The sequence below is a fragment of the Sinocyclocheilus anshuiensis genome, unplaced genomic scaffold (genome assembly GCF_001515605.1).
Source record: "Sinocyclocheilus anshuiensis isolate Anshui unplaced genomic scaffold, SAMN03320099.WGS_v1.1 scaffold1230, whole genome shotgun sequence".
Lineage (NCBI taxonomy): Eukaryota > Metazoa > Chordata > Actinopteri > Cypriniformes > Cyprinidae > Sinocyclocheilus > Sinocyclocheilus anshuiensis.
The window spans coordinates 827949-840391 of NW_015558637.1; the positions used below are offsets into that span (position 1 = coordinate 827949).

General features: G+C 36.3%; 2 protein-coding genes across 2 annotated transcripts in view; both read right to left on the minus strand.

The window, feature by feature from the left end:
- Positions 1–335: 335 nt before the first annotated feature.
- Positions 336–3112, minus strand: LOC107680849 (G1/S-specific cyclin-D2-like). The gene is made up of 4 exons (XM_016476902.1): positions 2680–3112; positions 1259–1474; positions 679–999; positions 336–499 (listed from the first exon to the last, which is right to left on the minus strand). The coding sequence occupies exons 1-4, from the start codon at positions 2887–2889 to the stop codon at positions 359–361; spliced, it is 888 nt and encodes a 295-aa protein (XP_016332388.1). The 5' UTR covers positions 2890–3112; the 3' UTR covers positions 336–358.
- A 4707-nt stretch (positions 3113–7819) lies between these two features.
- Positions 7820–12443, minus strand: part of LOC107680857 (TBC1 domain family member 17-like) — a 9943-nt gene continuing 5319 nt past the window's right edge. Inside the window, exons 10-17 of the mRNA XM_016476915.1 lie at positions 10922–11016; positions 10719–10835; positions 10537–10637; positions 10356–10455; positions 10156–10253; positions 9210–9326; positions 9021–9107; positions 7820–8928 (exon numbers count right to left, since the gene is read on the minus strand). Of these exons, the coding sequence (XP_016332401.1) occupies positions 8743–8928; positions 9021–9107; positions 9210–9326; positions 10156–10253; positions 10356–10455; positions 10537–10637; positions 10719–10835; positions 10922–11016 (901 nt within the window). The 3' untranslated portion in view covers positions 7820–8742. The remainder of the gene's footprint in view (positions 8929–9020; positions 9108–9209; positions 9327–10155; positions 10254–10355; positions 10456–10536; positions 10638–10718; positions 10836–10921; positions 11017–12443) is intronic.

The window sequence follows — 12443 nt, forward strand, 5'->3', positions numbered from 1 at the left end:
TCGTTTTTACCCAACACTTTGATTACAAACAAGCTGAAACACTGACAAACAAAATAAATTAAATATAAAAATGTGCACACAATAAATAATATGATCATATAAAACGTAGAAATGTAATACATAAAGTGAAAAGGATAAACCTGAAATGCATAAGAAGTCACAATTACAGTTATGGCAATAGAAGTTCATAAATATGGCACAAGTAAATCGTAATCCCTCAAACAAATAAATAAAAATGATTATAAATTAGATCACTTCAGAAGTTACATAAGACAACACATAAATGTCACATTGTGTTTAAATCAGTTTTACTGATAAATAAAAGTGAGACGCAATAAATATCATAATTAACCCTGCATTAAAAGTCTATTTCTCTTAGGTCTGTGGGTGTGCTGGCTCTTTCATCTTCAATATCATCATCTTTCTCCTCGTGTGCTCCGTTCCTCAGTCTCTCCCTGAGAGCTCCCTCTATCAGCTCAGTGCAGCACTGCAGCACCGCCTGTCGGCACAAGCAGGAATAGTTAACAAGAGTCAAAGAGACATACAAGCAGGAACATAATAATAATAATAATAATAATAATAATAATAATAATAATTCTCTCTCTCTCTCTAAAAATGATTATTATTGTTATTTTATGTTTAGTTCTCTCATACTCTCTCAGATAAATCTTCGCTTACCACATCAGTCTGACAGAGTGTGGCCAGGGCAGAGGTCATGACACTCAGCTCTCCCGCACTCTTGGCTCTTAAACCCCGCAGGGCAGAGTTCAGTGCAGCCGCTGCAACCAGTGATGGAGGTGTTCCCAGAAAGCGTGAGTCACACACACACATGGCAACAAGTGTATCGCTGTGGCGCCGCAGCGTTGCGACAAAGTCTCCTGTATGCACGTCACGATCCTTGAGTTCCCCGAGCGTGCGCAGGAAGTGTGGGATAAAGTCCTGAGGGGTCACTGCTGCCACATCCCACCGCAGAGTCGCCAGGACCACACGCTCCACTTCCTGCCGGAGTAAGCATATACTGACTTGTACTGTCTAAATGCATGTGTATATGTCATTTTTATTCATCTTTTAGTTCTTTTCTCCAAAACTTTTCACTTAAATTATTTCATTTCTAATGGGGAAAAAAAGTGTTAAATTAGAAAAATGCAAAACAGCACTATTTTTTAATGATTTATTTTATTGCTTCAGACTTTTGGACAACATTGTCCATAATATTGAGCTTTCAGTGAATTTTGATTGATTTTTTAAAAACACTCACCCGCAGGTTTGATGAGAGAAAGTCGTACTCTGCTGCCGCACAGAGTGCATCTGCACTAACTGTGTCACTTTCTGTCAGTTTTGAGGCCACCAGAACACAAGCTGCAGCCAGACATGATGGAGAGACAGGCAGGGATAGAGTGGCCGACAGATATCGATCCAACAGTGAGACAGCCAGGGGAAATACAGACTCATCGCAGTCACATTCACAGCACACCTATGAAAACACAGAAGAGGAAGATTTAAACAGCACCAAAAAAAAACCCTCATAGTCAAAGCAAACATATAAAGGACTGTAGAAACGTTGTCCCTGTCAGTTAGTATGCTTCATTTTGATCTGATGTCCTCAAATAATTTGCTATTAAAAGGATACTTCGCTCAAAAATGAAAATTCTGTCATTATTTATGCATGTCTTTCCAAACCTGACTTTCTTTATTAGAAAAATATCTCAGTGTTTTTGCTCATACAATGAAAGTCAGTGGGTCCGATGTTCTTTCAGCTCCATTGACTTTTTAATTGTATGGACAAAAACATTTGAAACGTTATTCAAAATATCTTCCTTTGTGTTCATTTTTAGGAGAACCATCCCTTTAATTATAAACATAAATATGAAAATATGAAGTATATTTTTCTTTAGGATAATAAACGCAGGTAATATTGACATTGTCATTACTGTTGTATATTTAGAACTACACTTTCATATTTAGTATTATTTTTAGTATTGTTTTTTTCATGGCTTTATGCTACTTTTTTGTGTCATGTGATTAATCACCTGTTGTATAAAGGCATGTGGGTTTAAAACTTTTAATTGTCTGAAGAAGAGCCTGCGTGCTCGAAACGCCACCTATGAAATGGTCAGTTATTATATTTTTGTATTTTTGGAGCCTAGGTGTGACGACTATATTTTTAAACCATTGTAAGCAGTTTACAGATCTCCAGAAAGCCCCAAAATCTTCCTCCATGGTCCACTTGCCCAGCTTCTCAGAGTGTTTCACTGTTGTTATTAGTGTTTTACTTTAATTGTTTAATTTTAAAATTATTTATTTTAATTTGACATTTTTATAATTTAATTAATTATTCGCTTTTCAGCAACTCACATACATATCCACAATTTGGGAATCCCTAGTTTAAGAGTTTCAGGCCCTATACTGACAAAAATGGTATGGAGTTTTTTTCCTTTATAACTTTCTAGTGAGTTTAGAAAGTAAAAGTGAAATATTGAATAAATATAAAATTCTCAAGCAGCAAAACTTTTTTTTTTTTGTAAAACTAATAATCTTTGTTTTACAACTTTTGTTTATAACTATGAATTTTGTACACTAATTGTAAAAAGTGCTTAAAATACAAAATTACTGATATTAAAAACATGAACAACATATTTGACTTGCACTGGATTTTGTTTTTTATCATGTAAAAACTACCTCCATGGTCCACTTGGCCAGTTCCTCTCTGCGCTGTGGTTCTCTCTGGATGAGAGAGATGTAGAGAGGAGATGGCAGGTATCTCTCCTCTGACTGCAGAAGTCTCTGAATAACCCTCAGTCCGGAGGCGCTGGGGTCCCATGGGGCTCGGACCGAAGACTGAGTCTTGTCCTGGCCCTCTTCCTCCTCACACCACAGAGACACAGACATCACTCCTGCCAGCAGATGTGATCCAATACTGAAGCTGTCCCAAGTGTGTCTCAGAAGTCTTGGTCCCGAGTAAAAGAGCTTGTGCAAACGTCCTTGCCCTCTTGAAAGTGCTTGGATTTAAATGTGTGCTGGTGAGTGAGTGTCTGTGTGCGTTTCTCAGCTGCCTTCTCTCTTCGGTCCGCTTATATATCCTCTGAGTGAAAGGGTGACTGCTGATGAAAAAAGTGAGAAAGTGAAGAATAAAAGAGGGGTGTGTAAAATGAGTGGAGTAAAAAAATAAAAGACCACAATGCTGGCTGAGCAACAATGGCATCAACAGGTGGAGAGAGGGAGAGAGAGAGAGGGAGGAGAGAGGAGCGCAGACAGGAGAGGGAGTCGCCCAGAGGGACAGAGCAACAGCTTGTCACCGTCACTGAGCCAAGAAAAGAGAGAGCGAGAGAGAGAAGAGAAAGAGGTCATCACCATGCTGTGACAATGGGAATGAATAACAATAAGACCTGGATGTTTGTTGACAGTGAAGGGTATCAGATAAAGATGGTGGGATTACATTTACACATCTATATTTCAAATAAAGATTTAAAACAGCATATGCAGTAATTCATGGACTGTGATGTATTTGACAAAGTCCTGCTAGTGGTTGAAGGTCATGGTGTTTAAAGCATTCTCAAGGCACATTCCACAAATATGTTCTCATAACTTTAGCATTAGAGACATGAATGGCATTTTTGTCTCGTGACACCCATTAGAAATGTTAGATGAACTATTATCTAACATAACACTAACCTAGCACTAAAAAAGTAGTGAGTTTAAAAAACATATCAAATGTTTGTATCTCTCAGAAATTGTGATTTTGGTCTGTTTCTCATCAGACTTAATTTTGACATCATATTGAATTAGTATTCAGTTTCAGTTTATTTTTAATGATTAACTCAAAGCTGAACCATTCAACCCTATGTTGTAAGAAAACATAACCAAATATTTCTTAAGTTTATGGAAAATAGAAGTTTATCATTGAATACCACCTTATAGTAATTATTTTTACAATTTACAATTAAATTAAATAGGCATGATTTAATTTAATTGTTATGTTATATTGTTATATAATAATAATATAATATAACAATTAAATTAAATCGTGCCTATTTAATTTAATTGTTATATTATATTATTATTATTATATGATATTATATTATATATCATTATTATATTATATTATACATTGGTATGTATGGTTATATTATACAAATGACAATAAGGGAATAGAAAACAGAACTCATATCATACTAATACAATTAGATCAATATTTTCTAAAAGTTAAGCACCTACTTTCACTGAACTTTTAAAACAAAGATTCCAAAACATTTGTCAGGCAGACCTTAAATATTTACTTGAACTACCCTCCGAGATTCTCATTTAATATTTGAATAATTTAACAACTCGTGCACATGTTCAGAGTTCTCAAATGTTGGTTAAGGTTCATGTGACAAACTGAAAATGTAAAAGAGTTTTTAGTTAAGTGCTTTACTTTATTGAACGAGTTTGGTTTTTAGCACTGGATTTTGGTATTTATTGGTATTTATCACTGCAGTTTTTGTAGTAACAGCCTTTTGTGGCTGCAATGAAGCCTCAAAAGGCTGTTACTACAAAAACTGCAGTAAGACTGAAACTGATAACCCAGAACACCTGATTTTCCAGGTCTGAAATGACATCAGGCTCAGAGCAGATGGAAAAGCTTTTTGAAATCTGATACACGAATGTGAGACAGAGACTGAGACTGATGGGTAGAGCTGGAGAGCGTGCAACTTCTGTGTTCTTCACACTGAAGTCACACTTGCTCACGTGCCACCTAATCACCCCGTCACCCCCGTTTTGTGTGGAATCTCATTGTCAAAGCAATGAGTCTCCCATTATGCCTCTCCATCTCACACAGCACACACTCATTCACCCCCTCCCTGGGCCTGTGGCAATCTGGTGTCCTGTTTAAAGAGCGGTGAGTCCTCATGGGAGGGCTGGGCGAAGTATGTGCAACAGACAGTGGAACCGGCAGGTCAATGAGCCGTATTGTCTCTCTTTACAAATCACTGTCAGACACCAGTGCCTGGCCTTCTGCTCCCACTCACTTCACACACACTTCACACGCTCGCACTCGACTCCTGGACTGCCCTCACAGTCACAGCAGGACACGCTGAAGTGGAGACCTCAGGACTGGATTTGTCAGTGCGTCTACAGGTGGCTGAACATTTCAGAAGTTGAGTTTTTGTAAAAAAAAAATGAGTCATACAAAGCTGATTCTACCTTTCTTCACAGCAACAGTTTTTTTATTATTATTATTATTTATAATTTAGTTCATTCATTCACAGGACATCAGCTATTTGTGTGAATTTCATTTGCTTCTATAGCTTTTGTGGTCCCAACACACCAGCACTAAGATCAAAACTTTTGCCATGACAACTTTACAAATGAAGTAATACATATATAATATATTAGAAGATATTACATTCATACTGCATTTTTCATCAAATACATTCAGCCTTGTTTAGTCCAATGTATATGTATATGTATATAAATAGTTAGGGGGAAATTTGGTTAAAATAAAAATTATATTAGCTCAAGTTTTTGATTTTTCTCATAAATAGAATGATAGAATATGGTGAAAGAAATATAAGAAATTATTGTGGATAGAATAGAGTTACACAGAATATAGTTAAGAATTATACAGAACATAATTCAGATCTTTATGGAATAATTTTAAGAGACATTTTTTGCATTCATATTAAAATCTTTGATTTTTGAATTGATAGAAATACAGAAACAAGACAATTGCTGTCATAGAGTGAATGTAAAAAAAACTGTTGAATGTGAATAGCATATTTTTAGTTTGAGTTCATATAAAAATGTATTTCAGAAAGTTGTAGAATTTAATTTGTTTAATGTCTTTACAAATCAGCAAACAGTTTGAAGACATTGTTTAGACCTATAGAGAAGACACGTCTCTGATTGACACAGTGCTATAGGAAGTTATAGGTGGTTGCCAGGGGGTTGCTATGCGATCAGTAGGATGTTTAAGGTGGTTGCCAGGGTGTTCTGACTGGTTGCTAGGTGATCGTTAACTGGCCCACGTCAAATAAGCCCAACCCTAAGTCTCTATGATATTTGGATTTCTAAATATGACTTATTTTCACAGATTTATAAACCACCAGGTGAAAACTGTAAGTCTGGGTGTTTGTAAAAGCAATAGAAAAAGTGTCCCGAATAACATATTCATCTCTCCCCATTTGTGTGAAAAGTAAAGAGAACAGAACAATGTGAAAATGTGAAAAGTCCGATATAACTCTCATCGCACAATAACCCTCTAAAAACTGATGAAGTTCTCAAATGCACAAAGGGAGACTTCACTCAGACACCACAGAGCTGCTTGAACTGCTTTAGCCCTTGAAAACTAACTAGAGCTTAACTCTGTGCAGATTGAGTTTGAATGAGACACTCTTCTTATTTTCTGTTCTCCAGTAAAGCGAGGTCATGCCAGCCATAAAAGTGACAAGATGAGTCTCAGGAGTAAAAGTGTGTGTTTGTGTACAAGACAAAGAAGGGTGGCAGATCGCAGGGCTGTTTAAGTGCCATGCTAAATTCATACGTTGCAGCTGTATTCAAACAAACACAGTGGGAAAATGAAGGGAGGGCGAGAGAGAGACGGAAAGAGAAAAGAGGAGGACGAACAGCAGAAAGAGCAGTGAGCAGGCCGGTGAGGAGGCGTGGTTCTCCACCCCTCATTTTCCAGCTCATTTGGCAGGACAGTGGACAACAGTGACCCCATTTACCCTGATCTTTTAACCCCAGTCAGACACCTGCTGATGGAGTGTGTGAATGTGTTTGTTTGTGTGATGACAGCATTGGTGGCGAGTCCTGTGACAGACATAAATTAAATGGTTTAACAAAACATATGTCAAATGTTGAAATATAAGATTTTCTGGTTCATCAATTCTTCATTTTACTCTAAACATGGATTTTTTTTGGTTTCTAAATAATAAGAAAAAAAGGAGGAGAAATTATTAAATTTAAAATAAAAGTGATCTAATAAGTTCTCATCTCTCAGTTCATTCTTCTTTTAAGGCTTTTTTCTTAAACTGGATGATCTGTTGTAATCCTGTAGCTGATGAAGTGGTTTTATCCGACTTATCCACTCATTTGCGTGAGAATCTGAAGGGAAGAGAGAGGTGGGTAAAAACAATAGGGATTTTAAATTATATATATATATATATATATATATATATAGGACTTCGACTTTTGCTTTATTTTTTTATTTATTAAAATTTCCAAGACATTTTTTATCATCTGAATGTACATTTACACATGACGCAATGTAATGCTAATACATATGTTTTAAATCAAAATTATAATAAAATGTTACAGAGAAAGATTTTCATCACTGTATATTAGGGTATTACAATAAATAATAATAATAAAGTGAAAATATTTATCTAGGCTGTTAATAATGAATTTGTTTTTTCATTTATTAAAATAAAAACTAAAATCTGAATGAACATTTACATGTAATTTCATTCTAAGGTTATTTTGAAGTTTTACAGAGAAAGCTTTTTAGTGGTTTATTGTGATACGGAGATAATAATAATAAAATAAAAAAAAAAAACGTTTATCTATGGCCTTGATTTGTTTTATTAATTTGTTTATTCAAATAAAAATTCACATTTCCATTACATTTTTTTATTATCTTAATGTGCATATGCATGTAATGCAGATAATGCATGCATATCATATATAAAGCTAACGTTTTTAATCCAAGTTATGAAGAATTACTGAAAAGCTTTTGTACTGGGGGTCAAGGCTGTCAAGGTTAAAAATCCTCTTATATGGGTAAGGACTGACAATAAAGTGGACATTTGGCAAAGAACAATACCTCAAACTCAAAATGTCAGGGACTAAATTCCAATGCTTTATTCTTTAGCCATATGAAAAAGCTTCATGTTAAAAATGAACAAAAGAAGAAATATGAAGTAGCTCTTGCTACATTGCATGCAAAATGGTAGTGCACACCATTATTTTCTGAGTATGCCAGTAAAGAGAGGGAAAAGTAAGTGAGGGAGAGACAGGCAACACAAACAAAGACAGAGATAACAGAACAAATATACATCATCATACAATACATAATGAATAACATGGTTTTGGGTACTGCGAGTATAGTAATGTGACGGGTGTGGCAGGGCCGAGAGCCGTGGGAACAGAGCGAGGCCGGTGACATGAGTGATAAGAGTCCCACAAAGGTAATGAAGGACCAGAGAGGACCAGGACTAGAACATTTTATGTTGTTGATTTATTGTGTTTTATTCGGCAGTCGTCTGTGAGGGGCTGCCGCTTTATTTTTGTTTTGTGTTTGTTTATTTGATAACTAAAGTTTTGTTTATATGTTCGCCAGTTCCCGCTTGCCTCTTCACATAACTACGAACTTTGTTACAAGTGGATGAAACAATTATATCTAATGCTTATAAAAGAATAAAATATTAACAGATAAAATATGAGCTGCGACTATAATGCTCACACTATAAGCATCACAGGATGTAAGTGTTCCCTCTCTTCAGAAACTCTGTCTGCAATGCCCAGTCATTAACTTAACAGTTTAAACAGCATGTGGAAAATACTCGGCCCTTCTTAGGAAAGTACAATATAAAATAGTCAGCTGATCTCATTTTTATTAGGTTCCTGCTGATCTAGATTTCAATCTCTGAATTACATTCCCCATATTTTATAAACAAGTTAATCATTATTTTTGGGGGGATTATTCATCATTATAGTTAAATTAAAATCATCTGTTCCTCTTCTGCCAATCACCTTCTGGAATTAGGGGTATGTAGGAGGGGTGCGCTGTGGTGTCTGCCCATTAAACGGCTGGCAGGATGAAGCTCCTCTGGCCTCTGACTGAGTGAGAAGGGTGTCTGTCTCTTTGGGCTCTGAGTTTGGACTCTCGTCTGATGAGCTGCACGGGACACGCAACCCAAGAACTTCCTGCACTTTCAAAGGCAGCTCCTGAGAACAGAGCAGTCAGTAAGCATTATGTAGTATGCATGGCCATGGTTATTTTTCATAGCATATCAGCAGTCATATCTGTCCCGTCTCACCTTGCAGTGTGTCAGCTGCAAATAAATAGCCTCTGCTCCACAGAGTATTGACTGCAGATCCAGCTTCATGGTCAGCTCATTAATGTGCTGGAAACACACACGTTTAGAATCAACCAACTAGCTTACTGTGTATGTCATATTCCTGGTTCTGCTTTATATTTCCATGGGCTAAAACAATTCTATACAGACCTTCAGTATAGAGTTAAAATCATGATTTGAACCAATCAGCTCCTCTTTCTGTGACTCAAGAATGGAGCTGGCCATAAGTAAGTGGAAGTTTTCACAAGGCAGGCGGGTCCACAGAACCTGCAAAACATGTGTTGTTAATGTTCAATAAAACTATTAAAATCATTTTCGTTAATTGAAATAAAGCTGAAATAAAATAAAATAGTATAAATAGCATGAAATAAAAATAAATAGTAGATGAAAAACATAAACTTAATTAGAAAATTAGAAAAGTTGCCATGGCATCTAACTGTAATAAAATAAATAAGTTGAAGTACAAAAACTCTCTCTCTCTCTCTATATATATATACAGTATATATACATATATATACATATATACATATATATATATATATATATATATAAAATCCAGAATATATAACACTGATGAGAAGTGGGTCTTTAATATTTAATATATGAATATAACAAATCAGTATTAAGAATCAAAACTTTTGTGTTGCTTGTGTATAAAAATATACTGTGATAGCAGACTGCACATTCTTTTAAGTTAATTAAACTACAGAATACAACAGAAATCTACTTTAAGTTCACATGCTGTATTATATGTGGTTATCAGTCAGTATATTTTGCTCAAATATATTAATTCAAATGAATTATAAATGCATCATATTTAATGTATTATTAATGATGATGGTACATTTTATATCAATGTTTTAAAAATAGAATATGAACTTCAGTTTTAAATGACATAATTAAGAGAGTGACATCATCTGAGTTTACAAAAGAGCCAAGTTCAGAAATTCTACCCTAATATAAAATTCATAATGTGTTCTTTTTTTTGTTCATGACAAAATTTGTTGTGTAACACACACAGTCACATACAACATAGTAGAAAAACACTGTTTAATGAAAGTCATAGAAAATCATACAAATAACTTTTTAATCTTACCTCCCACAGACTCAAGATGTCTTCAAAAGAGAATTCTCTCTTAAACCAAATCAGTAACCAACGGAAACAGAAACAAAGTGAACCACTGTCCTGAGAGTCTAAGAGAGAAAAAAATTTAAAAAATAAAATTAAACCAGCCAACAAGAGAAAAAACACATATAGAAAGTAGAGGTTTATAGAGAATGTGTGTTTGTGTTTACCCAGGTAGTCACACAGCTCTGGATCAAGTGCTCTTAGTAGGACGCTGAGCTGAAGCAACTGCTGTTTCATGGCCTCTTGAGACTCTTCAAAGTTTTGGTGCTAAAGACACATAAAGACTTTATATCCAGAGCTAATGCATCGATTGAATAACACAATCAGAAAACAAGTGTGTTTACTGACCACTAAATCCATAAAGCCTGTCAAACACCAGAAAGACTCCACCTCATTCTGGGTAACAAAGAGGAGAGGAGACAGAAGATCACTCATCCCCTGGACATAACCTAAAGAGCAAAGTGAGAGAGAGCGATGTGAGAGATAACAGCATCCTCTAGTGGTCGGTAGGTGGAATTAAAATGACATACCCAGATCGAAGTTATACATGCAGTACGTCATCAGTACATCATGGAGCAGTGCAAGTCCTGGGTTCTCATTCCCAGAAAAGAAGGAATTGTGCCTGTCTGTTCGATTCACATCCCGTTCTGTCCAATCAAAGAGCAGGAGCAAGTCAGATGTAGAAAGTGACCGGTTACACTTGCTGTAAGACCTATGACACAGCTGAACGTACCTATGAGGCTACGGTATCCTCGAAAGAGAGAGTTCCTCATCTCCTGCTCTTCACTAACTGATTTCCACTGAACCTTCATCCTGAAATACTCGTCCCTGAAGTGAAAAATATCAAATGTAAAGAGCAAAAAAATTAAAAGAATCATTTACATAGATGTTCAGGGGTTTTAGAAAGGAAAGAGAGTAGACACATTATTGGCCTTATCAGTCGGGTTTATGTATATGAATAAAAGGGGTCATACGATGCAATTTAATTTTTTTCTTTCTCTTTGGAGTGTTACAAGCTGTTCGTGCATAGATAAGATCCCTAAAGTTGCAAAGACTAAAGTCTCAAACCCAAAGAGATATTCTTTACAAAAGTTAAGACTTGTCCACGCCCTCCTAAAACGGCTCGTTCTAACTGGACGAAGCAGAGACCAGCCCGGGGCCGTCACATGTGGCTGCCGAAAGCACACCAGACGCACCGTTCTAAAGCCCGCCGGCCGTTCCTCACTCTAGCCGCCAGCCTCCGCTCATACAAGCCCGCCGTGTGTGACGCTATATGTTTCGTTGTGAAAGCGAAACTACTTTGTTTGGCCTTCCAAAAGAGGACACAACTAGAAATCAGTGGTTAAGTTGTATTTACAACACTGTTTTAGAACAGTTCAACAGGCTTAGCCTTCCCCTGGCCACGGGGAGTCGGGGACTTGGGGCAAAAATGCCACTAAATTGGACAAAAATGCCCCTGCACAAACAAATTAAATCTATTACGTCTGTTGCTAACAAAGTTAATATGAATAGACATTGTCCATTGCGACATTAAATTAAGATCTGCTCATGTTGCACCGTATTTAATTTTAGGCGTTTTTACAGTGTTGAGCATTTTAACCAATCACACACAATTCTGTTGAGCTTAGGAATGCAATGGTCAATCAGAGGCGTTCAGATGAGTCATCGTTGCAACAGATCAGTTTTCTTGAGTGCGCACGCGTTCCGGACTCTTGCGAATTCTCTCATCATAAACAAAGCGCAGATGTACATACAATGCAAGTAAGATATTCATTTCACAGTGTATACAGCTTCAGTGATTTATAACTATAGTTTTGTTTTTTTGAGAGTGCTTAAACTCGCGATAGAACAAAGTTAGTGATAATGTCACTTTCTATATATAATTTATTCGCTGTTTGAATAACTGTGGAAAGGAAATGTCAATTTCTAACGTTTTTATTAAACTGTAATCACGTTAAATACAAATTCAGTCCCATTAAACATTTTTTTTTAGCCTACACGACACCCATGTCTGGTTCTTGCCTAAAAACACGGGTTTATGTTTAATACATTTGGCTGCTTTTACTTGGAGTTGGTTCACCCTCCGCCTATGAACCCAAATATTCAGATGTGTGCAGCGCATTTTATGGAGGACTGTTTCCTGAACCTGCAGAGTAGCCTACAATGCGTCTGTGCACAAAGGCTGTTTCTATAAAGTGGGGCAGTTCCAACTTTGCAAGGACAGTCTGGCGCTTCTGACTCACAGCCTGTAAGTA